This window comes from Amblyraja radiata, chromosome 22 (genome assembly GCF_010909765.2).
Source record: "Amblyraja radiata isolate CabotCenter1 chromosome 22, sAmbRad1.1.pri, whole genome shotgun sequence".
NCBI lineage: Eukaryota > Metazoa > Chordata > Chondrichthyes > Rajiformes > Rajidae > Amblyraja > Amblyraja radiata.
The window spans coordinates 26,135,026-26,162,357 of NC_045977.1; the positions used below are offsets into that span (position 1 = coordinate 26,135,026).

Genomic DNA, 27,332 nt, shown 5'->3' on the forward strand with positions numbered 1-27,332 from the left:
CTGAGGAATTATCCTTTCAACATTTACAATTCAGGGTCTTATGTGTCCCAATGAGACCACTTTTGGGCAATCCAGTTGATGTCTAACCTCCTCAAGCCAGGATTATTTGGTGAGTGTGTACCATCCTCAACGCAAGAATAGCCCTGCATGGAAACCACAAGAGAATCCCAAATGTTGTTTCACAAAAGCCCTGTATTGTAGCAGCAAGCCTTCCTTGCTTTTTAACTAAATCCCCTGGTGTCAGCATTGATGATCTAATCACATGTTGCGTGAGTTTTGAGTCCACAATCTTCAGATTTGAAAACAAGAGCAATACTCAATGTACCGTGGTTAATATCATGAATTTTATTTTAATTATATGAAAATGATGCAGCTGATGAGAGCTTCATGACAGTGAATATACTGTGAAACTAGATTATTGAACTCACACTCCGAAACAACTGAGAATCAAAACTGGTTGATAGTTCAAGAGTGTTTTATTGTCATATGTCCCAGATAGAACAATGACATTCTTACTTGCTGCAGCACAACAGAATATGTAAACATAGTACACTGTAAACATGATAAATGAGAGGGAAAAAAAGTACACACACACACACACACACACACACACACACACACACACACACACACACACACACACACACACACACACACACACACACACACACACACACACACACACACACACACACACACACACATATATATATATATTTATACACACGTACTCAAAAAACAAACAATAGTGCAATAATAATAATAATAATCTATTGTAGTTCAGAGCTTATTTGAGGATGTAGTGTTTAATAGCCTGATGGCTGTAGGGAAGAAGCTGTTACTGAATCTGGACGTTAAAGTTTTCAAGCTCCTGTACCTTCTTCCCGATGGCAGGGGTGTGGGTCTCTGATGATGTTGGCTGCTTTTTTGAGGCAGCGATTCCGATAAATCCCTTAGATGGTGGGGAGGTCAGAGCTGGTGATGGACTGGGCAGTGTTCACAACTTTTTGTAGTCTTTTCCGCTCCTGGGCGTTCAGGTTGCCGAACCAGGGCATGATGCTCTCTACGGTACACCTGCAGAAGTTCAAGAGAATCCTCTCTGACATACCGAATCTCCGTAATCTTCTCAGGAAGAAGAGGTGTTAATCCTCCTTAGATGTACGGCATGTTATTGTGCAACGAGTTATGATCAGGAATACAATTCCCCGAAAGAACGGTGGTAGCAAATTCAATAACTTTCAAAAGGGGATTGGATGAAAACCTCAGGGGAAAAATTAACATGGCTGTGAGGAGAAGGCAGGCTTATGTGATTAATTAATAGTGCTATCAGGGAGCTGCAGAGGCAGGAGAAACTAGTGGCCTCCTGCTGACAACAATGACAGCAACAACTTGCACTTTATAAAGTCTTTCTATAGTGTTGTCACTGAAATTAGGTTTTAAGAAAAGGTGAAATTGATAGTTTAAGTGAGAGAAGATCAAGGCAACTGAAAGCATGGCTGTCAGTAATGGAGTTAACAGACCTTAAGAGCATAAATCTGTTTTGCCTTTGTCCATCAAATTGGTAGAGGTTATGTGTTTGCAAGCTCCTATGTAAGGAGACTTGGAGAGTTGCTGCAGTGCGTCTTGTGGATGGTACAAACTGCTGCAGTAATGGTTGTGGATGCATGTGTATCAAGGAGGCGCCTATGTCTTGTATGTGTCGAACTTGAGTGTTGTTGAAACTACATTCATCCAGGCAAGTGGAGAGTATTTTGTCACCTGAGGCTTGAAAATGGTGGACAGGATTTGGAGAATTAAGAAGTGAGTTACATGCCACAGGGTTCTTGTGTCTGCTTTTGTAACCACTTTGTATATCTGGCTATTTCAGTTCAGTTTCTGGTCAATGGTAACCTCCAGGATATTATTCTTTACTTTATTTTACTTTTGATATACAGCGCAGAATCCGCTCATTCGACCCACTGAGTCCATGCTGACCAGCAGTTACTCTGTACACTAACACTATCCTACACCCTAGGGGGACAATTTACAATTTTTACTGAAGCCAATTTACCTGCAAACCTGTACGTCTTTCGAGTGTGGAAGGAAACTAGTATCCGGAGGAAATCCACGCGGTCACAGAGAGAGTGTACAGACTACATACAGACTGCACCCGTAGTCAGGATCGAACCGAGGTCTCTGGCAAGGCAGCAGCTCTACCACTATACTACTGCGCTATCCCGAGTCTGTAGAAATCTCCAGATCTGTTGCTGTTGGGATTTTCCAAGAGGATTCCAGATGATAAACTTCATACTGTGGAGTGGAGTAGACTGTGTTTATTTTCCACGGACTACCACATGGAATTCACAGCATAAATTCTTGATCCTATGACAAAGATGACCAAGACTACTGGAGACTAGCCTTTGCTGCCTGGATAATAATATCCAAATATTGGTTGGACCACGTGTAGAACCTGCTGAGTGAGTGCTTGCTCACATTAACAGGTCAAAATTATTTTGACGCAATCAGCACTCTCAATTCAAATCAAAGAGCCAAGACTTCTTGGTTTCTGTATGGTTTCTGTTTCTTTGTTCCTTAAAGAATAATAATTAGGGCTTTGTAAATTTGTACTTTAAGCATTATTAATTCATCAATCGTTGTTTAGTGAATAGCCAAACATTGCAATAATGATTTATTTTTGTTCTGGTCAAAGGAGCTGTCACTATTCATTGGCTATGGTTTACACTGAAGCCTCGTCCCTAACATAGCTTACTTGTACAATCAGACATAGCCAGCACGGCCAACTATTTCAGGAAACCTTTTGAGCTATTTATAGACCAAAAACATGATTAATGCACACCATAATAATCAGGTTCGAGAAGGATAAATCTTATACGGTTAGAACAAAAATCTCTGCATTTAAATGTATTATTTCAAAGGTAAAATAAATATTTTCGGTAGTCTTTTAATCACAAACTTACAGATCTTTTGATACTGGGATAATTCCTTAGGATTAAAGAATTGTAAATGTTACCGTCTTGTTCTAAAAGAGAGTGGGACGAGCCCAGTGAATGCAAACCTGTTACCTAAGTGATGGAGAAAATTTAAGAAACACTCCATTGGTCACAGACCTCCGGCCTGAATATTGTCCTTCCAACACAATCCTGTATTTTATCAGCGAGCCAGTTATAAATCCATGCAACCAAGTCACTGTTAACCCCATGAATCTTCTAGATCAGCCTACCATGGGGGACTTTATCAAATGACTTACCAAAATCCATGTACATAACATAGCCCTACCCTCTTCGATCACCTTTGTCACCTCCTCAAAAAGCTTGATCAAACTGGTAAGATTACCTGCCATGTACAAAGCCATACGGACTATCCCTAATTAATCCATTCTCTTCCAAATGGGTGTTAATCCTATCATGAAGAGTCCTTGCCAATAGCTTCGCTGCCACTGAAATGAGGTTCTCTGGCCTATAATTCCATGGATTCTCTCTACTTCCTTTCTCAAGTAAAGGAACAACATTAGTGCCTCTCAGGCCTCTGGGACTTCACCTATGGGTAGCGATGATGCAAAGATCTTCATCAAGGCTTCCGCAATCTCCAATCATAAAAACCTGGGATAAATCCCGTCGGATCTTGGGGATTTATCCACAATGCTCTTTAAGATCCCCAACATCTCTTCCTTCTTACTTTAAAAATAAGCGTGCATATTAGTATTCTCCACACTGATTTCACTGTCCTCCATATCCCTTCCCGTGGTGAGAACATGCAAAGTACTTGTTTAATACCTCACTTGCATTCTCAGACTCTAATTCCCTTCTGGATCTTTGAACCTACCTTCTCCCTGGTTACCCACCTGATTTTAGTATAGGTATAAAAATCTTTGGGATTTTCTTTAATCCAACTCACCAAAAGCCATTTTGTGGCCCCTTTTGGCCATTCTAATCACTTGCATGAGATCTTTCCTCCTTTATTTATGTTTCTCAAAAGTCCTGTCTGATTCCATCCTCTTAAACCTTGCATGCACTTCATTTTTTTGGGACTAAGTTTACAACCTCTTTGGTCATCCAGGATGCTCTTACTTTGCCATTCTTATCCCTCTTCCTCACTGGAACATGCAGGTTCTGAACTTCAATCAATTGGTCTTTAAATTACTCCCACTTGTCAGTTGCAGACTTATGCAATAATAATTGCGCCCAGTGTACCTTCCCGAGCCCCTGCCTAATAAAGTTGTTTGCCTTACTCCAATTTAGTACTTTTCTGCAAGGTCCAGGCTTCTCCTTATTCAAAACAACCTTAAACCTACAGAATAGAAGGGTTGTGACCTGAAACGTCACCTATCCATGTTCTCTTTTTGATCTATTTTTTCTTGCATAATAAAGGCACAAAGAACTAGAGGAACTCAGCGGGTCAGGCAGCATATCTGGAGAACATGGATAGGTTTTTCCATTTTTTCTTTCTTTTGTGACACCTGCTGGAATCTCCTGCAACTTTGAAGCAACTTCTAAAAAAAACATACTGTGAAAAAAAACCATTGACATGTGAAGGAGGTGATTGTTAGTTGTGAATTGTAATCATATTTTGCATTCATGAGGTTGATTCATGCTCTAGTTTATAACATCACTTGTTGATTGAGAAAGAATGAGTTGAAACCTATGAGAAATTGTCACTCCCTTCAAGGGAACACTTTGCTGGGTCATAAAATAGTTATATTTTCTGTGCTGGATGTCATTGTTGATTGTGGGTCTATTGTCACAATGCTGTTTAAAGTATTTTTGATCCTGTAGCTTCTCCAAACACCTTATAATTTATTGAGGAAGCTCCTTTGTAGTTTAAAAATAAAATATCAGGTTGGGAGTTTAGTGTTTTTTCATGTACAGTGTATTGCAGCTGAATCATTTATTTATTTTCAGCTTCTGCTTTTGCAGTCTCTTGGAATCAAGGATGACTTGCTTCCATACCACTTCTGGATTCTGAGATGGTCGTTAAGGTCAATGTGGGACCCACAGCAGGAAAAACTTTTTCATCCAGAGAGATGAGGAAAAACTTTTTCACCCAGAGAGTTGCAAATCTGTGGAATTCCCTTATTCAGAAGGCAGTGGAGTCCAATTCACTTGAGGTTTTCAAGAGAGAGTTAGATATAGCTCTTGGGGCTAACAGAATCAAGTGATATGGGGAAAAAGCAGGAACGGGGTACTGATTTTGGATGATCAGCCATGATCATATTGAATAACGGTGCTGGCTCGAAGGGCCGAATGGCTACTCCTGCACCTATTTTCTACCGTTTCTATGTTCTTGACAGGGTCGGGTAGTTTGGGAGGGCTGTTCAATTTATTAACGCTGGCTTCTTTGTATTTCTGCTGCATGGACTCATGGTTCTCAATGACAATCCAAAAACCCCAACTCCATTTTGACTGATCATGGACTAAAGATTCCCATGAGTTAGTGACAATATTACACATCTTCAAGATGATTTGGAGAACACCCTTGAATCTTTCTCTGTTCACCTGATGATCTCTTGCCATGACTGACATTACACTCGTGTATCTGTTTCCATCATCTAGTGTCATTCGTGAAACAATGTGGCCCTTTCATCATAGTGTAATTACAGATGTTGATGAGGTTAAAAAGGGCATGCATTGTGGTTGATACTGCTCCCTACGTTTCTGTTGCAGTATCTTGATGATCTTGTCCATTGTGCATGTAGATAGTAGATAGCTGCTTGCTCAGCCCCCTACTGTACTCACTCTATACTCATGACTGCGTAGCCGGTCATAGTGCGAACTCCATCATCAAGTTCGCTGACAACACCACTGTTGTGGGACGTATCATTGATGGAGATGAGTCAGAGTATAGAAGTGAGATCGACCGTTTGACCAAATGGTGCCAGCACAATAACCTGGCTCTCAACACCAGCAAAACCAAGGAACTGATTGTGTACTTTGGAAGGGGTAGGATGGGGACCCATAGTCCCATTTATATCAATGGATGGTGGAGAGGATCAAGAGCTTCAAATTCCTGGGCGTGCATGTCTCTGAAGATCTCTCCTGGTCCGAGAACACTGATGCAATTATAAAGAAAGCACATCAGCGCCTCTACTTCCTGAGAAGATTACGGAGAGTCGGTATGTCAAGGAGGACTCTCTCGAACTTCTACAGGTGCACAGTAGAGAGCATGCTGACCGGTTGCATTGTGGCTTGGTTCGGCAACTTGAGCGCCCAGGAGCGGAAAAGACTACAAAAAGTTGTAAACACTGCCCAGCCCATCATCGGCTCTGACCTCCCTACCATAGAGGGGATCTATCGCAGTCACTGCCTCAAAAAGGCTGCCAGCATAATCAATGATCCACACCATCCTGGCCAATCATTCATCTCCCTGCTGTCTTCAGGTAGAAGGTACAGGAGCCATCAGGCTATTAAACTCCACTCACACAAAACTCTGATCATTAATAGCCCATTGCACTTTATCTGTTTATTTATGTGTGTGTATATATATATTCATTGGTATATGGTCACATTGATCTGTTCTGTATTTATTTATGCCTACTATATTCTGTTGTGCTGAAGCAAAGCAAGAATTTCATTATCCTATCTGGGACACATGACAATAAACTCTCTTGAATCTTGGAATCTATGCTGTGAAACAGCTCTGCTGCCACTGGGAGGAAGCAATAGACAAAGACTCTGATGAATAATGTTGTGTGTCTATTACAACTTTAGTGATGCAAAGGAAGCTGGTTCAGGAAGTGAACCTTTATGATAATATTTGGTGCTTGGTCAACAATCTGTTTTAAGAGTAGCTCAGCAACAGGCATTGGATTAATGCTAGATTTGGGTTATTCTGCTGAGACAAATAAATAATACTCTGTAGATCTACAGGAACCAGAAGGAATCTTGCTCATGTGAATAGAAGAAACGGGTGACATTTCGGGTCGAGACCCTCAACCCGAAACATCACCCATTCCTTCTATCCAGAGATGCTGCCTGTCATGCTGAGTTACTCCAGGATTTTGTGTCTGATATCTTCGGTGTAAACCAGCATCTGCAGTTATTTCACACACTTGCTCATGTGAAGGCTGGTTTAACACCCGAATGTTACACTCCATTAAAATCATTGGGAAGATTGTAAACCATGATTCCCTCTATCACTTAGATCTCACCTGGAGTGAGTTATCTTAAAATTACATCAGCATGCCCAGTAACCGAGTTTTTAAAAACTTACTATATTAAAGGAACTTTTAATTGTTATGAAATGAAACATTCATGTGAATAGAAGGTTCAAATAGTCAAGCACAGGTTTGTGACTGAAGTGAGATGAGATGGAAATATAGAATCGTGCTACAGCATGAAGAAATGTAAAGTTGCATGAATTTTAATTATAAACTAAACTGTTAAAAAAAAATTGATGGTCCGCGGAAATGAGAGACTTTGGATGGAAATAAATTTAATACAATATAAGAATTGAGGAATGGAAAATGAGCATTCCGAATACCGTAAGAGGTAGAATGTGGGTCTTAGCTACAATGTCAGGCCATGAACAAAAAATTAGAATTTTTGACTCGGACATTGTTGAAGTAGTACTTTGCTTCCGAGCATCACTTTGGCTTTGTGCATTTTGTTTCTATATAACAGCTTGTAAAACCATTGTCACCACCCAAGTAAGATGACTTTGGATAACTGTCAGGGTGACAAAGCTGGATATTAAACATACAGTTTGACCCTCCTCAGGAATAACCTGATTGTAAAATTCTTGTAGGATTGCACCATGATGAAAAATTCTCTGGAAGTTTTAGTGAGAAGGATCTTTTTCCAAAGTAAAACTACAGGAGAATGCATCAAATTATGAGTGTTGCAGAACTACATTAATACCACCAGCCAAAACTAGAAAATGCAGGGAATACTCAGTGGGCCAAGCATCTGTGGAAGTTAACAGAGTCTGGGACCCTTCATCATAAAAGTGTCCGTGGAAATGAGTTTGCGTCAGCACCTTATTGAAGATTTGAAGAGTGAGTAAACCACTGAGAGTGAACAGGCAAAATGGACAGACGGAAGTCCTCCTGCAGAGCAGAGGAGAGAGAGAGAGCATCTCCAAATTGTCATTCCTGGAAGAGAAGCGGCAGTGAATTCATCAATGAATGAAAATACTGCTGGAAATCTGAAACAAAAACAGAGAATGACAGGTGCAATCGGCTAGTCAGGCAACAGTTAACGTTTCAGGTCTGGGACCCTTCATCAAAATACTTAGTAGCAATAGAGATTGTGGCTGAATACATGCAGGAAAGCATCAGATGCCTTTAGTGTAATTGGCTTTCTCCAGGTTAGTGATCATTGCTTGGTTCAGTTTCAGTACTGCAACGCAAGGACATGGATCTTGAAGGCTATGTTATTTGGATATTACTATGGTTGAGATTTTCTGAAACAATGAGAGCCTTATGAAACAAGATAGGTGAGAGTGCAGTCGATAAATTTGGTAGGTGTGCTGGTCTGGGATAGGAAGCAAATGTTACTGAGACAGTGCTACTAAAATCTTTTTTAATAAGGTATTTCATAATTAAATGCGTTATTAATGTTATCTGATTGCATTAGTTACATGGTTCTGTTCTGTAAGACATGGTATTAGTTTGCTCACTCTTTAGGCTGTCTGCTTTAGAACAATGAACAATTTTACATGAAGTGTGTATTCTAATTCTACTAATATTCGTCCATATAATGAATGACACAATTGACTTGAAAGTCATGGGAATATGAAAAGAGGGGGAGCCATCATGTAAAATCTTTGAGTCTCTGGTTAATGCATTGAATTAGCACATTTTTCTCTCTCAAGACCTGTGCTTGAATTCTGCTTGGGTAAATGTGTCTACACATCTAATTATTGAGATTATTATTTAAGATTGATACTTAAGACTTCAGAAGCAAATTGGCCCAGTTGATAAAAATCTTGACTTTGAATCAAGGAATGTTGTGTGTTCATGCCCCATTCTACAACTTGAGCTAACAGTCAGAAGATTTAACTTTTGAAACCATAACTGATCCAGAAAAAAACCAGGGTGAAATGATTTATCAATGATGCAAAGCATAAAGTAGTGATAGTGATGCAAGAAACAAATGAAAACATGTGGTTAAAAAACCTTTCCCGTACACTGTGCTTTCACAGTCTTAATTACAGCGCCAACCTTCCTGTTCATCGTGGTGTGTGTCTGTATCACATTGGCTTTGCACCGTGTGAATTTCACCCAGACAGCGCTCCCCCCGCTTGCCCTGTCCCCTGCCTGCATAACTGGCTGGTGAAGGAAGTGATGTGTGTATGTGTGTGTGTGTGTGTGTGTTCCACTCTGACAGTTGCCGTTCCAGTCGCCGGTTTTTCAGCGATCTGCTACGACTTGACAATCGCCGGCAGTCGCCTGAAAAATAGCCTAAGTGGGACAGGCCCATTAATCTTCTAGATCAGTTTACTTAAAATCCCTAAAATTCCTGTAGACGACATCCATTGCCCTATACTCTTCGATCACTTTTGTCACCTCCTCAAAAAGCTCAATCCAGTTGCTAAGACATGACCTGCTGCATACAAAGTCATGCTGACTGTCCTTTACTAGACCATTTCCCTTCCAAATGGTAGTAAATGCTATGCCAAAGAATCTTTTCCAATGGTTTCCCTACATGAAGCACACCGGCCTATAATTTTTTGGATTATCTTTACTTCCCTTAAACAAATATAGTATGAATTTTTCTGTGAGCTAACATATTGCAGGCAACAGCATTTCGTTCAGACCGAAAGGTCTGAATGACAAATAAAGGATTCAATTATGTAGACTAACAGTGTGGTCAACAGTCAATATTATGTGCTTGATCTCCATGATGGTTTTGAATAAAAGATTTTAAAATCTATCATCTTAATAATAACTTTCCAAAGATCCATTTTCTAACTCTAGACACACTTAGTGCGGAACTTGAGTGCCTGAAGCTGGGAGGTTTTCTGGAATGGAGAGTCTGTATTCTTCACCAGCACAAATTTAAATAGTGAGAGGCTCCACGTTACCTTTTTTGAAAAAGAGATTGTATTAAAAAATAATTAATGTGGCACTTGGAGTTGCGATAATTCGGAATTAATATAAACTGATTACCTGTCATAAATTGGAAAATATTTTTTGCAAGCAGATTATTTATTTAAGAGGATTTAAATGCTCTCATAGTTGACTTGTGATAAGATGCTAATCTGAAAAATAATGTAATTAGTATTCATTTGGGTGCAACTTTCATTTATTTTACTAGCCATTATAAAATTTAAATCATAATTAATTTGGAGCTGATAAAGCCATTATGTCCTTGAGAAACAATTTATTCTCAGAGCAGAAGAAACCCTCAGAAATGAATAATTATTCAAAATTTCAGTTTGACTAATAAAAAATGATTGTCCAAATTCGCCTCATTAAAAGTTGTTACATTTCTCATCTCTGTAGTTGAACTTCACAGTTTAATTTTTTCTTTAATAATTTTTACAAATACATTTTGTATGTCTGTGAATCTAGATAACTTGTTAAGAAATAAAGCTAATCTGGTCTCTTGGGAAAACGGATGAGCATGACCTTAGTGAAGTGTACTTTGCAATAGGAAACTTAAACAAATTTGAAGAATAAAGGTGCAAGTATTTTACTTCTGTCACCTATTACAATGCATGTTCAAATGAGGCCTTATCTATATCTAATATCATGTATCATGTATCTTTTCCTTTAACGGAAAAGTTTGGCATAACAGTATGTTTTTTCTCGGGTTAGGGGAAGTTACGGACCACAATTTCTTGCCATTGACAAACGACCCATGCATTCTTGCCAATGGTAAATTTTTTGCAGATTCTATGTCAATTTGAGCTTTTGTGTCAACCAAGCCTCAATGGAAAGGTTCTATGTGACAGTGCTAAAGGCATCATGTTGGGGGAGTGGATGGTGCAGGAATTACAGAAATATCTCTTCTCATAAAATAGCTGAAAGTTTATTGAGAGATGGCTGAGCCTCCTCCATGCCAATCCCCACACCTGGGGTCTGCTGTCAAACAGTAAATGTTTTTGACTTTCAGAAACACGAAAAACAAAATAATTATTCATTAAAATTACTGAAAATATAAAAGAAAACCAAAACGCAATAATACATTACACTTTTAAACAATTCGAGCATGTAACTTTGTTTTAAAAAATGGCATTAACTCAATTTCTTGGTTCCTCAGCTGTCGCTATCTATTCAAATAAACGTAGATGATATTCTGTGGCAGTTTTGACACAGGTTCTGCAGACAGATTGATGTGTGTAAGGGCTGGGGAACTACACAATCATCTGCTTTGCTGCTGATCTTGAGAACTTCAGTATCTAATGTGCGAGCACAGTCTGGAGACTGAAGAAAAGTAACCAGAAAAAGAGCATGAGATGCTGGTCCAAGTGTGCCTCCTGAGCTGCAGGATTCTATGGAAAAGTGTTTAATGGGTTTCAAATCATTAGTAGAGGAGGAAGATAAATGGATAACGTCTCTTTAAAAGGCTGGAGCTATTAACAGCCGAAATGTTGACCAAAGTAAGATCTATTAAAGTAAATTATGAACTCCAAACGTCCAATTGATTAACTATTAAAGGCCAGTGCTGAATGTCAGTGAGTAATATTTTCTTTCATCACATCTTGATTCCAATGTAATTGCAGCTATTTACTCCCATCGACCAGCAGCACTAAATTGTATTGGTTTTACAAGAAAGCCAAATCGGGTGATTTCTTCTGCAGTAAAGAAAACCCACAAGGATTGCATTGATTAGCTAGATTATTAAATATGAGACATGAAACACATTTATGTGTTACTGAGATAATTTAAAGACAAATAAATAAGGACAATTATTTAAGGCAGTGTTCTATTTTACTGAGCTCTTGACTGTCATCCATGTATACAAAAATAAGTCTCTTTAAAATTCTATACATCTGTCTTTACCTTATTCAAAGAATGGAACAGTTCAGCTGTTTGACCGTTAAGAGTTACAGAACTTTTCTTTCTCCTACCTCGAAATGAAATCAGGTACTCAATATACTGCTTGATTGAAATTGATTGAAAGATACAGCCCAGAAAAGGCCTTTCGGCCCACGAAGTCCACTTCGACCATTGATCACCCATTCACACTCATTCTATTTTATCCCACTTTTGCATCCACTTTCTCTACATACTCGGGGAACCTACCAACCCACATGTCTTTGGGATGTGGGTGGAAACCAGAGCACCAGGAGGACACCCACAAGGTCACAGAGAAAACGTGCACACTTCACACAGACAGCACCCGAGGTCAGGACAAACCCAGATCTCTGGCACTATGAGGCAGTAGCTCTACCTGCTTTTTGTTTGAGGTACTTCATGCGAATGAGGGTCAGATGCACCAAGGGCAATTGGCATATGCATTGATGTTAATGAGCGCGCAATGCTCAGTTTGCCTCTGTAGACAAAATCAGCCCATGTATATGAGGCCTGCGAACAGTGTTGGCTTCAATTGGCCTGCATTTATGTTACCTGGAACATCTGAGAAATCCATCTTCTCTCATGTAGTTTTTGTTTTTTCTTGGTGATTACTTCTAGCGAACTGATCACCCATCTCTTTGAAAAAACAATCCAACCTCTCCACTAGTGTCCCTATGATCCATGCTGACATTTTCACTGATAAAATGACATCAGTAGTGTAGAATGAATTGTGATAGGCTATCAATTTGTGTAAATCACAGTTGCATGCAGATGCCCATGTAATATATTAAATCATTTTTATGTGCATCTAGTTGACATGTTGTTAATGCATCTTTTATCTCACTATTTTGCATTATAAATTATTTTATTCAGACTTGTTCATCAGACTTGCCACCGTGATGGTGCATTATCTTGAAATATAATCCAATATTTACAATCAGAGTTTTAACTTTTTTCTCCTATATCCTGCATCCTTGGATGATGATGACATGTTTTTGAATATGTCATTATATTTTGTTAATTATTCATTCAAACAACCTCACATTAATATTTAATTTAAAATCCCTGAAGAACGGAAAACAAAATTGATACTTTCTAAATAAAAGATTCAATGCTTAGCCTGCACGGAATTTACAATACAAAAATATATCTTGTGTTCTTCAGTGCAAAAAAAAAGTGAATTAGGTTTAAATATTGTTTATACTTTGTTTGTTGAAGCAGAATATTTTATTTCAGATATATTCTGGCATTGTTAACCTTGGACACGAGTTTATATTATATTTGAGATAGATTCTTAGAAAAGTAAATTACATAATGAATCATGGAATTGACCAATTTAGACTTGATAATGTGGAATGAAGAGGAACTAGCTCTAGAGGAGGAACTTCTGGAGAAGAGTGATCGTAACTTGATAGAATTTCACATTCAGTTTGAGGGTAAGAAACTGGTGCTTTAAATGTAAATAAAGGTAATTGCAAAGGTCTAAAGTGGACTAGAAAAATAGATTAAAAGTTGATGAAGTGGAAGGTTTAAATAAATATGTTCAACCAAGAAATATCTCATTGGAAATACTGTTAAGAGAAAGGTAATTCATCCGTGACTAACAAAAGAAATTAAGCAGAGTGTCAGAGTAAAAGTAAAGGCGTGCGCTGTGAAGATTAATGGTGCAGATAGGTGAATGTTCAAAACTAGTAAAAGGTGATTCAGATAAAATGAAAAGGTTAAATTAAATTATGAAAGTAAAGTAGCAAGAAATATGTTAAAATAACAATGTTCACAATAATTTTAAAAAGTAGCAAGTAGTTGGCCCCTTAGAGGTTGAGTGAGGAATGAGTAATGGGAAATATGCAACTGGCAGAGCATTATCCATCCATCACCTAGGCAGAAGATGAGGGAAGCATCCTAATAATACCATAAAAATGAGAGGGAACAGAAGAGGAGGAACTGAAGAAATATTCTAATTAGAGCAAAAGGTTCTTATCAAACAAATGGATCTAAAGGCTAACGAGTGGATCTGATTGCCTGCATCCTTATGTAATAAAGAAGGTATCTGCAACAATAATGTATGTATTGGTTATTACCGGACAGAGTTACCTTGTTACAGTGTTGGAAAACTGCAAATGTAGCCTCCATCCAAAAATGTGATGCGAAATATAGATGAGCCTGTCTTTGGTAAAATGCTAGTGATTACAGGACATTTGGAAATCCATATTGCAAACAGAGTCAAGGTGACTTAATGAAAGGGAAATTGTATTTGAGTTATTTCAGGATATAATGAGCAGGGTAGATGATGGGGTAGATAGGGTGGTCAAGAAGGCTTTAGACACATTGACCTTCATCAGTCAGAGTATTGAGAATAGAAGTTTTATTACATTTGTACAAGACATTGGTGAGGCCACATTTTGTGTTCAGTTTTGGTCACCCTGTTATAGTGAAGATGTTGTTGAGCTGGAAAAGGTCCAGATAAGTTACAAGGATATTGCCAGGACTGGAGGGCCTGAGCTATAGGGAGAGGTTGAGCAGGCTAGGACTTTATTCCTTGGAGCACAGGAGGATGATCTTGGGAAGGAACAGGTAGGGTAAATGCACAGTCTTTTACCCAATGTAGGGGAAACATGAACCAGAGGACATGGATTTAAAGTGAGGGGGGCAAGATTTAATAGAAACCTGAGGAGCAACTTTTTTACGTAAAGGGTGGTAGGTATATGGAACGAACTGCCGGAGGGGGTCATTTGGACATTTACATGGATAGAATAGATTTAGAGGGATATGGGCCAATCGCGGGCAGGTGGTACTAGTGTATTCGGGGCATGTTGGTTGGCGTGGACAAGTTGGGCCGAAGGGCCTGTTTCTATGCTGTATGAATCTATACCTATGACTCTAACCAGTACATGTGGTATATTTGGATTTCCATATCACATTCGATAAAGTGCCACCTAAAAGGTTACTATTCATGGCATTTGGTGTTATAGCTTGCACATAGAATGGGGCTAACTAATAGAATAGTTGGGAAAGATCATTTTTATGTTAGTAAGCTGAAACCAATTGGTTGCCACAAGGATAAGTGCTGGAGCCTCAACTATTTTAATGACTTGGATAAGGAGGCTCAGTATATTGCTTCTAAATTTATTTTGAGTATCAAAACTGGTGGGGATACAATTGGTGAGAAAGACACGGAGGGTCTGAAAAGGGAGAAAGTGGGAAAACAAATTGGCAAATGTAGTGTGGGGAAATGTAAAGTTACACACAGAAAGGAGGTACTGAAAAGCAATTTAAATGGAAACAGACTCACAGTTCAGGACGGGGTATAAAAGTAATGAAACCTTGCCATAACTATTGGGATCAATGTTTTGAACTAGGAAGAACAAATGGTGATCTTATTGAAATATCAATACTTAATGAGCTAATGTTGAGATTATGATTCCCAATTTTAGGGGAGTCTAAAACCAAGGGTCAAAGTTTCCGAGCGAGTGGGTTCCCAGAGAGGTCTGAATCTATGGTAATGCCTATCCTAGAGAGATGGTGGGAAGATTATTGAATATGTTCAAGGCTGAGAGGCAGAATTTGGGGCATTGAGTGAGTTGAGGATTATGAGGGCAGGCATAAAAGGGGAGTTGAGAGCAGTTTCATAAGGCCATAAGTGATAGGAGCAGAATTAGGCCATTAGGCCCATCAAGACTGCTGCGGCATTCAATTATGGCCGATCTGTCTAACCCCATTCTCCTGCCTTTTCTCCATAACCCTTGACACCAGTACTAACCAAGAATCTATCTATCTGTCTTAAAAATATCCAATGACTTGGCCTCCACAGCCTTCTGTGGCAAAGAATTTCACAGATTCACTATCATCTGACTAAAGAAATTCCTCCTCATCTTCCTAAAGGGACGTCCTTTAATTCTGAGGCAATGACCTCCGTCCCTAGTCTCTCCCACTTGTGGGAACATCCTCTCCACATCGACTCAATCCATCCTTTCACTATTCGGTAAGTTGAAATTTTGCCCCTCATCCTTCTAAACTCCAGCGAGTACATGCCCAGCGCCGTCAAATTCTCATCATATGCTAACCCACTCATTCCTGGGATCATTCTTGTAAACCTCCTCTGGACATTCTCCAGGGTCAGCGCATCATTCCTCAGCTATGGTGCCCAAAATTGCTTACAATACTCCAAATACGGCCTCACCCACGCCTGATAGAGCCACAGCATGTTTTAGATGTGCCAGGATCTTCATTGTGAGAGCAACTTGAGGCTATTTGGCGCACTTCTACTATTTATTTTGTTTGATTGGGCTATCAATAAAAAAGCACAACAATCAAGGTCTTAAACATATGTCGAGAGTAGCTTGTTGTGATATAGATTAAAACTGTCACATTACTGTATAAAACTACATAATATGTGCACCACAGTCTAATCTGCCCAAGTGGTTCTCATTGATTTTATGCACGACATAAGTTGCCTCCTGCCATTATTCACTCAGCATATCTTAATTTCCATTTGTATCTAGCTATATTATTAGCCTATATTGCTTGCTTCCATAAGGTCATGTGAGTAATGAAATGAGTAACATCTAGCCAAAAAAGCAAACTGTTGGAGGAACAGAGGTGGTCAAGTAGCATTGGTGGAGACAGAAGGGTAGTCGATGTTTTGGGAAGAGACGCTGCTCAGGTAACCAAAGACAGACACAAAGTGCATGAGTAACTCAGTGGGTCTGAAAAGTCTGAAGAAGGGTCCTGGCCCAAAACTTTACCTAGCCTTTTTCTCCAGAGATGCTGCCTGACCCGCTGAGATACTCCAGCACTTTGTGTCTATCTTTGGTATAAACCAGTTCTTTGTTCCTACTGTTTTTCCATATTGTAACCACTCTGGTTAAAGGAATTTCTCTTTAATTTCTTAGATTTTATAACGATCATCCTTTGGTTATGGGTCCCAAAATTAATTCATGGAAATTAGCAAGTTGTGATGTTTCTAACAGCCAAGAATTACATTCTCATTATAGTTCCGAGTTGCATTCTTGTAGCACTGCAAAATTGTTCAACAATGAAGGAATGCTACAGTGGTTTGGGATGATAACCATCTTTAGCTATGATTAAAATGTGATTTCCATTCCATCTCTCCAGAGATGCTGCCTGCCCCGCGGAGTTACTCCAGCATTTTGTGTCTATCTTCAGTTTTTATAATATGTGTGGAAGAATGTGTGATATGTGATTGATGGAGCAATGCTGAAATGGAAGAAATGTATTCTTTAGAAGGATGTTGTATCCTATAAACACTGCAACCAAATCAAAATTGTGAGTGATTGGGGGATTTATGCAATAACCTTTTATTGACAACACTGAGTTGGTTAATGATGCTATGTTCTTTATTTCATATGTTATCTGAACCACTCATAAGGTTACAACTTAGCATTCATTTCATTCCATAAAATCTATCAGAACTCATCCAATTAGACAGCAGATTTATAACTCTCTTGAAAAATTGCAGCTTTGATTGCTATTGATTGCCATTGGGATATTCATTAAAATTGATTGATGTCCACCATTTAGCAGTGATAAAATAATATTTTGCTAACTTTGTACTCAGAGATGCGCAGGCAAGTAAGCAGTGCAGAGTTGAAGAACCAACGGTTGAAGGAGGTGTTCCATAAGAAGATTCAGGAATTCCGAGCTGTCTGCTACACCCTGACGGGTTACAAGATTGATGTCACGACAGAGAACCAGTACAAGCTGTCATCAATATATGCAGAGCACCCGGATGACTATCTGATGTTTAAGGTAAGATCACAAGGAGAGGGGAGAATGCAGCATTACCAGAACTGTTTGCATTTGAAGCAAATCTTTTTATTTCTCTTCATCACGGACTAGTTTCCATCTGAATTTCATTGTACTTACCTCAAAATGGTACCATTTCATTTATAATGATTATTTGTTGAAGGTTTCCTTTTATTCTGATTCAAATTGCTCTGTGCTGTTCCGTGGAATGTAGTAGTAATATGAGGGTTTTTACCAGTTATTGTCAAAGGGCTGTTGGTCATTCTAATCCATTCACCTGGGTCTGATGAGTTTCATAGATCCTCGAGTATCGTTATCAATATTGATCATTTCCCAAGGTGCTATTGATGATTCTTAATTTGTTACTTATTCATTCTAATAGTATCATCCTTTAATACGCCAGTTGTACGGAAAGGATCATGTGGCTTATATCTAAGCAACATGAGTACATTGCTTGGATTATGCTGATGAGACAAGTTTTAAAGTTTGTGATTGCTGGAATGTTTGTTCAAGAATTATTCCCTATACAAAGTGACTATTCTAAAAATTGTTTCCATGGACACTCTGTTGTCAAAAGAGCTAAAATCTGAAGAAGATGCACATACCTGGGAAATAATTAATCTAATTCTTCGTGGATGGAGACGGAAGACTATTTACACCGAGCTTCTTTTTTTTTTTTTTTAGTTTATTTTTTTTTGTAATAATATTTTTATTAGAAGTAGACATATTATAAAGTATAGTTACATATTATAGTAAAAAAACTTTAAAAAACTTTTCATATACATCAGTCATACATTATTAAAATTTTCAATTGTCGATTACTTCTGCTTCTAATGTTTTTTTTATATAGAAAAAGAGAGAAAGAGAGATAAAAGAGTTACAAATATCTTTTAGGTGGAATGGATTACTTATAATACGTCATTGGAGATAGGTTCGTAGATTATAAAGTATGGCTTTTCATCTAATCCTGAGTTCAAGTTTCAGTTGGGTTTTCGTGCTGGGCCAATCTATCCCGTCAGATAATTAATGAATGGAGCCCATATTTTATCAAAAAGTTCTTCTTTGTCCATTAAGACAAGTCTAATTCTTTCTAGATATAGGGTCTCCGACATTTCCACAATCCACATTTTAATTGTGGGGGTCGTAGGGCCTTTCCAAAATTTTAATATTAATTTTTTCCCGGTTATTATACTGTGTCGAGGAAATTTCTTTGGCTTGTTGTGAGTGTTAAACTTTGCTCTGATATTCCAAGTATTATTAATTTTGAGTTTGGATCCAGTTTTGTATTAATAACTTCTGAAATTATTTCAAAAATATCAGTCCAGAAATGTTAAATTTTTATACAATTTGCAAACGTATGTGTTAAATTAGCATCTAGATGTAGACATTTATCACAAATAGGAGAGATTTGTGGGAAGATTCTATTTAGTTTTATTTTAGAGTAGTGTAATCTATGTAAGACTTTAAATTGTATTAAAGCATGTCTGGCATTTAACGAACATTGATGTATATGTTGTAAACTTTCGTCCCAAATATCTTTCGTCATAGGATGACCTAATTCATTTCCCCATGTGTGTCTATATGGTTCCGTCGGTGGTACCTCGTTGTTTAGGAGGGTGTTATAAATATAAGCTATTAATTTTTCAGTGTTAGGATGCTTGTTCAAACATTCATCAAGGATTTCTGGTTCCCTAGTCCTGTAGACTTGTGTGTTAGATTTAACATAATCTCTAATTTGTAGATATCTGAAGAAATTATTTGATTGCAGTCCATGATTCTGTTGTAACTCCTGAAATGAAAGAAAAGTGCCTTTCCCATAAAGATGTCCAATCTTTTTAATTCCATAATTCTTCCATTGTGTGAAACCCTTATCCAAAAAGGATGGTTTGAATAAGGGATTATTTACAATGGGAAGGCATAGTGGTATATTATTCAATTTTAAAACTTTTTTAAATTGTTTCCAAATTCGTATTCCACTATATTGACATATTCTTCAATGTCATCCCAAGTGCTTGTCATCCATTTAGAACAGTCATGGGTAAAGGGTTCCCACAAGGTAATGCAGGTATTGCAGTGTATTGGGGAAACTTTGATTACATCCTTGGGTCTTTTTGTTTGTTCATCTGGTAATCGTTGGCATAATGGAGCTCAGAATATCGTGTTTGTTTTAGATGTCTGGCATTGGGCTGCAAATCTGTTCTGCCTATTGGAACTGATGGAGTGTGATGAGGGCTTCAGTGTTGTGATATTAACCTGTGAGAGGATGCTATTATCCCTTTCTAGATTCTGATTGTGGTATACCTCAGGCAATCCAGACGTTGTGGACATACTGCAGCTCGTGTTGCGTGGGTGATATAAGGCTCCCTGTGAAGAGCCATCTTTCTGGGATCCTTGACATTTCAATATTAATAGTGTCTTGTACTGCTATTATTTTGGGGCCAGGCTGATTGAAGTAATGGAAGGGATTAGCTGGTGAATAAACCAACAGATATAGGTGCCTATCATAGTGGAGCTAATGTAGAGACATTCTTGGTGGCTCATGCTCAGAATACGATATTATTTAACAGATGACTTCATAGAATATAGGTGTTGCCATGATATCTCATGCATGACTCTCTGTCATTACAAAATACTGGTTATGATAATAACATGCGCTAACCATTTTGGCAGAAGGTAGACATTATTGGAGTTATTTTTCTTCCCGCCATGCCAACCACACCTTTCCAAAACCATTTAATTCATAGCGAAAGATTGATTTGTCACTCTCTGACATGTGGGCTGGGACTTATTGAGGACCATATCCATCTACACAGATATATGTCTAATTTGGTCTTTGAGTGGCCCTATTCTCATTCTAATTACCCTTTTCCCTTAATATACATAAGATTTCATTGGATTCTACTTAATTTTAACAATTAAAGCTATCTCACACCACTGATCTATAAAGCTATCTTATGCCCTGATTTTCTTGTGCATTCCTGTATCTTTGTTACTTCTCCAGAGATTCACTTGATCCCAACTGCATGTACCTGACCCATGCAGCCTCTTTTCTTCTAACCAGAGTCTTCATACCTCTTGACATCCAGTGTTTCCTACTCTTGTCAGCTTTGCCTTCATTCTAAAGGAACATGCAGACCAGGGTGGCACAGGGCACAGGAGCAGAGTTGCTGCCTTACTGCAGCAGAGACCCAGGTTCGATCCTGACTATGGGTGCTCTCTGTACAGAGTTTGTATTTTCTGCCTGTGACCGCATGGGTTTTCTCCGGGTGCACCGGTTTCATCCCACATTACAAAGACGTGCAGGTTTATAGGTTAAATGGGTTCTGTAAATTGTCCCAAGCGTGAAGGATAGAACTAGTGTATGTGTGATTGCTGGTCGGCGCGGACTCATTGAGCCTAAGGGCATGTTTCCACGCTGTAATTTTAAACTAAACCAAACTCACGATATCACACTTTCCGAAGCCTCCCACGTGTCATGTGTACCCTTTGCCCGCAATCAACACTTTACTGAAGTTAGAAGGGGCCCATTCTGAAATGTGACCTATCTATGTGCTACAGAGATGCTGCTTGACCCACTGAGTTACTCCAGCACTTAGCTTTTTTTGTAAACCAGCATCTGCAGTTCCTTGTGTCGCCAACTTACACCAATCAACCTTTGTAAGTTCCAGGCCAATACTGTAAAACTCACCATCGCACGATTTAGATCTTTAATTTGTGGAACAGTTCTGTCCTTTTCCATAACTATTTAAAAACCAATGGAACTATGGTAATTGGTTCCAAAGTGCTTCTCAAGATCAGCTCAGACTATTACCCGGCCTTATTTCCCAAGAGTAGGTTAAGCTTTACAAAGATCCAAAGTTAACAAATTAAAGCCCGGGCACAATAGCAAAATATTGTTTTTATGACAACTCAATTATTCTTGCAAATCTCCACAATCTTCCCGTACATTTGTCCCTAATTCCCATTGGCCTATAGTATGTGGACTATAGTATGTGGACTATAGTATGTGGACTATAGTATATCCCTACAAGGTAATCATCTCCTTTTTATTTCTCAGCTCCACCCATAAGATTTGACTGGATAATCCCTCAGTAATCTAATCTCGGACTACTATTGTGCTGTAGCCATATTTCTGTAATAGCTATTACTTCTGTCGAACATTGAAATAAACGCAGTTTAATCCAATAGTCCTTCTTTGTTCCCTGCCACACTCCTGCCCATCTTGTCATTGATGTTGTTGACTTCTCCATCAACTTCTAACCTCTTATCTGCCTTTCCCACTCCATTACTCACCCAATGTAATCTAGTTTAAACCCATCCTCGTGGCACTAGAAAATCTGCCCATGAGGATGTTGGTTCCCTCTCCAGTTCAGGCGCAAACTGTCCCTCAATTATACAACACCTCTGATTCACAAGAGATCCCAATGTTCCAAACATCTGAATCCCTCCCCCCTGCACCAACTCATTGGTCCTGTTCGACTATTTCTACATTCACACATGTGGCACTCTAGAGATCTAGAGATTGCTGCCCTCGACGTCATGGTTTTTTTAACATTTTCCCCAGCTCCCTATACTCTCTGTCTACTCCATTTGCCCTTCCTAGTGGTCAGCAAGGCATTGTTTGCCTGCAGCTTAGGTGTAACCACTTTGTTAAAAATCCTATCTATCATGCTCATCCCGGATGAGACTGAGTGCATCTAGCTCCAGTTCCTTAATTTGGTCAGTCAGGAGCTGCAGCTGGACACACTTAACACCAGCGACACTCTGGTCCATCCCATAGAAGGAGCTTGCCACTGCCCGAACTGCCAACCCGACGAAAGAGGAAAGTTAAAAATACATCACTTTATCTTACTTTCACGCTGATTAACCTCCTCTCGAGCCCAGACCTCAACACTTATCCTCAATCACAGCACTCAACATTTATCCTCAATTACAGGCACAATCACTCCAACAAAAAGCTGCTCCAAAATGGCTTCACTTACAAAAACCTAAATAACAGGGAGGGCTTTAAATAAGTGTGGGCTTTAGGGCGAGTCTCTCACTGCAGCTGGATTTGATGGCTTGTATGAAGTTGATAAATGGCTATAGTGAACTAATCAGCAAATAGTAGACAGTTTTTGCATAAAGAGTTCTACCAAACTTAATTCCATAATGACCCAGGTGTAATTTCCAGCTATTGCTTTCTCCTCCTTGATTAATAGCATGAAAGTTTAGTTTAGTATAGTTTATTTTCACGTGTACTGAGGTACAGTGAAAAGCTTTTGTTGCGTGCTACCCAGTCAGTGGAAAGACTATACATGATTACAATCGAGCTATCCACAGTGTACCGATAAAGGGACTAATGGTTTGTGCAGATACTTCCATTCGACCTGGTCCTTTGGTATCTTCCTACGATCTAGAAGTTCCTTTGCATGATCTTATTAATTGTTGGCCCAGGGATACAACCGGGCAAAGGGTGTTGGAGATGGCCTGCTTAGCCCTGCCCTGCACAGCGCTGATCTGCTGTCACACCCAAACTGAGTACCCTGTGGTGCTCACTCTTTCTTCTTATTTCAATATATTTGGGATGAATGACAAGACCTGGATTTCACCACAATGAATACAACATTGGCAGTCCAATTCAGTGATCTGCCAAATATTCTCAAATCCATTACTCTTTTATTTGCTTGTGTCTTGCTTCCCTGAACAAATATTGCAGTTGAAATCACAAGAATAATGATGTCAATATAAATCCCATGCACAGCCAGCAATGACATCCTTTTTGTTGTCAAGTCAAGCCAGCAAAAGGCTTTTCCATTCAATTTTTTCAACATTTTATCATTAGGTTTGTAAATTTGTAGCTGGATAATTAATGTACCTCATTCAGAGGGAGCATATCCATTGAGAAAGATTTAATGAGCTCACCGACCATGTTAATCCTGTCTATTTTAGAACTAATTAGTGTATACTGTTAAATACTTTTTTTTCAACCACACTGGTCTGGATTTTATTTTGCATTAGAATAAATTCAGTATTAACCACTTGTTCAGTTTCATGGGCCTTCAACTATCTGTAAAAGATTAAATTAATTCATGGAATTTCATGTTCTTTGATGGGAAAGATCAATGTCATCTTCACTGTTTTCTTATCTTTCCTTGGAAAACAATTCAAATAGAGCTGAAAGGCTAATTGAAGGGGTGGTGTGAGTGCGAATACCATGTAGACTACATTAATTGGTCCAGTTCCATTGAGCTCACGGTCATCTGGTTAGACCAAACCTTGAGGGACTCAATAAAATTAGCAATAAAATTGCTATATTTATTTGGAGAATTTAGATGTGGCCTACTTTTATTTTTTTTACATGCTATTCTTTGGCAGGATTGCAATTGATCGAATATTGGATCAACAGATGGAAGTCAGTTGAATAGAGAAGAAGAATTTCATCTCTACTTAGCTTTTGTACATATGACTTGAATGTTGATAAAAGTTTTGATGTAAACAGATTAAGTGAAGCTACGGCAGAAGCTTCATCATATTTTTGTGTACAATCAAAATATTTTTTTCTAGAGAGTACAACATTAGTCAGTATGTCAGAGTACATCAGCATATAAGTCGGAGAGGTACTGAACAAGGTACAACAAATTCACAAGGGTGATATCAGAATTGGAAGTTTGTTATAATGGACAGATGCATCTGCCAGATTATTGAAGTCAAGCTTTCCCATGTTTCTCAATACCTGCCACTGCAGAATCTGGCAGGTTTATCCGTTGGGATTAGGTCAATGGTGGTGCTGCCAAGCTTGTTTGTGATGGTCAAGTCTTGATGGGAGAGGGGAGAAAAGGGAATGACCGGGGTGAGACTCGTCCTTGATTATGCTGGTGGCCTTGCCGAGACAGCATAAAGTGTAGATAGAATCAGTGGAAGGGAGGTTGATTTGTGTGATGGTCTGGACAGCATCTACAGTGGCCTCCATAATATTTGGGACAAAGACCCATCATTTATTTATTTGCCTCTGTACTCCACAATTTGAGATTTGTAATAGAAAAAAAATCACGTGGTTAAAGTGCACATTGTCAGATGAATAAAGGCCATTTTTATACATTTTGTTTTCACGATGTAGAAATTACAGCAGTGTTTACATAGTCTCCCCATTTCGGGGCATCATAATGATTGGGACACAGCAATGCAATGTAAATGAAGTAGTCATGTTTAGTATTTTGTTGCATATCCTTTGCATGCAATGACTGCTTGAAGTCTGCAATTCATGGACATCACCAGTTGCTGGGTGTCTTCTCTGGTGATGCTCTGCCAGGTCTGTATTACAGCCATCTTTAGCTTATGCTCGTTTAGGGGGCTAGTAACCTTCAGTTTTCTCTTCAGCATATAAAAGGCATGCTCAATTGGGTTCAGATCGGGTTATTGACTTGGTCACTCAAGAATTGACCATTTTTTAACTTTGGAAAACTCCTTTGTTGCTTTAGCAGTATGTTTGGGATCATTGTCTTGCTGTAGAATGAACTGCTGGCCAATGAGTTTGGAGGCATTTGTTTGAACTTGAGCAGATAGGATGTGTCGATACACTTCAGAATTCATTATGCTACTATCATCAGCAGTTGTATCATCAATGTAGATCAGTGAGCCAGTACCTTCAGCAGCCGTACATGTCCAGGCCATAACACCCCCACCACCATGGTTCACAGATGAATTGGTACGCTTTAGATCTTGGGCAGTTCCTTCTCTCCTTTATACTTTGCTCTTGCCATCACTCTGATATACCGTATTTCCCGGCGACTGCTCCGCGGAACCTGACACGCCTTCGACCCTGGAACTGTGTGAAGTGGGAAGCGGCTGTAAAAGGACAGCGCCGCTGGGCGGGGGGGGGGGGGGGGAGAACGTTCCTTTCCACAACATGTGGGGAGTCTGGCCCGGGTCAGCACGGCCTGGGCTGCACAAAGTAGTAAACTTGACTGGGCCGCCAGGGAGTTGCAGGGAGAGCAGGAGCATTGAGAAGGAGGGGGTCAGAGATCATGCCAGCAGTTCACTCACTCATTGCGAGTGCGGAACCACCGCATTGTGGCCGGGAAGGGAAATAGCTCGGGTGGCTGTGAGCAGCCGCCGAGACCAGACCGCGGAACCGGCCGTCACCTCAGCGCCTTCTGCCGGCCTGCGCGCCATGGTGTGCTTCGGCACAGGCGCAACTGGTGGAGGTGGTGGTTGGCAGGTAGCTACTGGGCGAAAGGCTGGCTGCTCCGTCCCGGGCTCAAAACGGGGGTGCGTCTACGACGCAGGTACGTCTTCATTTCACAGATGGTATGCTTTGGATTTTGGGCAGTTCCTTCTCTCCTCCATACTTTGCACTTGCCATCACTCTGATATAAGTTAATCTTCATCTCATCTATCCTCAAGACCTTTTTCCAGAACTGTGGTTGCTCTTTTAATTACTTCTTCGCAAACTGTAACCTGGCCATCCTATTTTTGCGGCTAACCAGTGGTTTGCATCTTGTAGCGTAACCTCTGTATTTCTGTTCATGAAGTCTTCTGCGGTCAGTGGTCATTGACAAATCCACACCTGAAGAGTGTTTCTGATCTGTCAGACAGGTGTTTGGGGATTTTTTTTAAATTATAGAAAGAATTCTTCTGTCATTAGCTGTGGAGGTCTTCCTTGGCCTGCCAGTCCCTTTGTGATTAGAGGGGACCGTGCCTTTGCTGTGTCGGCACCCAAATTATGGAACGATCTGCCTCTCCACATTAAACAGGCCTCTTCTCTGTCTGTTTTTAAATCACTCCTTAAAACCCATCTCTTCTCCGTGGCCTTTGATACCCAGTAAGATGTCGACTTTAGTTACTTGATTTAATTTCTTATTTTGATTGCTTTTATTGCGTGGCTATTATTTTTACTCATGTTTTATGTCTTTTAATTTATTGTTGTATTTCATATGTAATTTTTGCGCCTCATGTGAGCTGTTATGTTGTCTGTTTATGATGTCTTGTTTATTCTTCTGTACAGCACTTTGGTCAACATTGGTTGTTTTAAAGTGCTTAACAAATAAAGTTGGATTGGATTGGATAGTAAGCTCACCGGTGCTCTCTTTCTTCTTAATGATGTTCCAAGCAGTTGATTTTGGTAAGCCTAAGGTTTGGCTGATGTCTCTATCAGTTTTATTATTGTTTCTCAGTCTCATAATGGCTTCTTTAACTTTCATTGGCACAACTTTGGTCCTCATGTTGATAAACAGCAATAAAAGTTTCTAAAGGTGATGAAAAGTCTGGCGAAAAAACTAGGTGCTGAGAGCTTTCTTATACCTGCATGAAGGAGGCAATTAAACACACCTGAGCAATTACAAACACATGTGAAGCCCTGTGTCCCAAACATTATGGTGCCCTGAAATGGGGGGACTATGTATAAACACAGCTGTAATTTCTACAGGGTGAAACCAAAAATGTATAAAAATGACCTTTAATAAAACCTGACAACGTGCACTTTAACCATATGTGATTTTTTTAATTACAAATCTCAAATTGTGGAGTACAGAGGCAAATAAATAAATGACGGGTCTTTGTCCCAAACATTATGGAGGGCACTGTGTAAATCTCTGCAACTTTTTGCGGTCTTGGATGGAGCTGTTCC

The 27,332-nt window shown here is 39.3% G+C and overlaps 1 protein-coding gene across 2 annotated transcripts in view; it reads left to right on the forward strand.

The window, feature by feature from the left end:
• The window catches only part of mad1l1 (mitotic arrest deficient 1 like 1), a 649,913-nt gene that overhangs the window by 341,084 nt on the left and 281,497 nt on the right, over positions 1 to 27,332 (forward strand). For both annotated transcript variants that reach the window (XM_033040804.1, XM_033040805.1), the window contains exon 17: positions 17,538 to 17,728. In XM_033040804.1, coding sequence (XP_032896695.1) covers positions 17,538 to 17,728 — 191 coding nt within the window. The remainder of the gene's footprint in view (positions 1 to 17,537; positions 17,729 to 27,332) is intronic.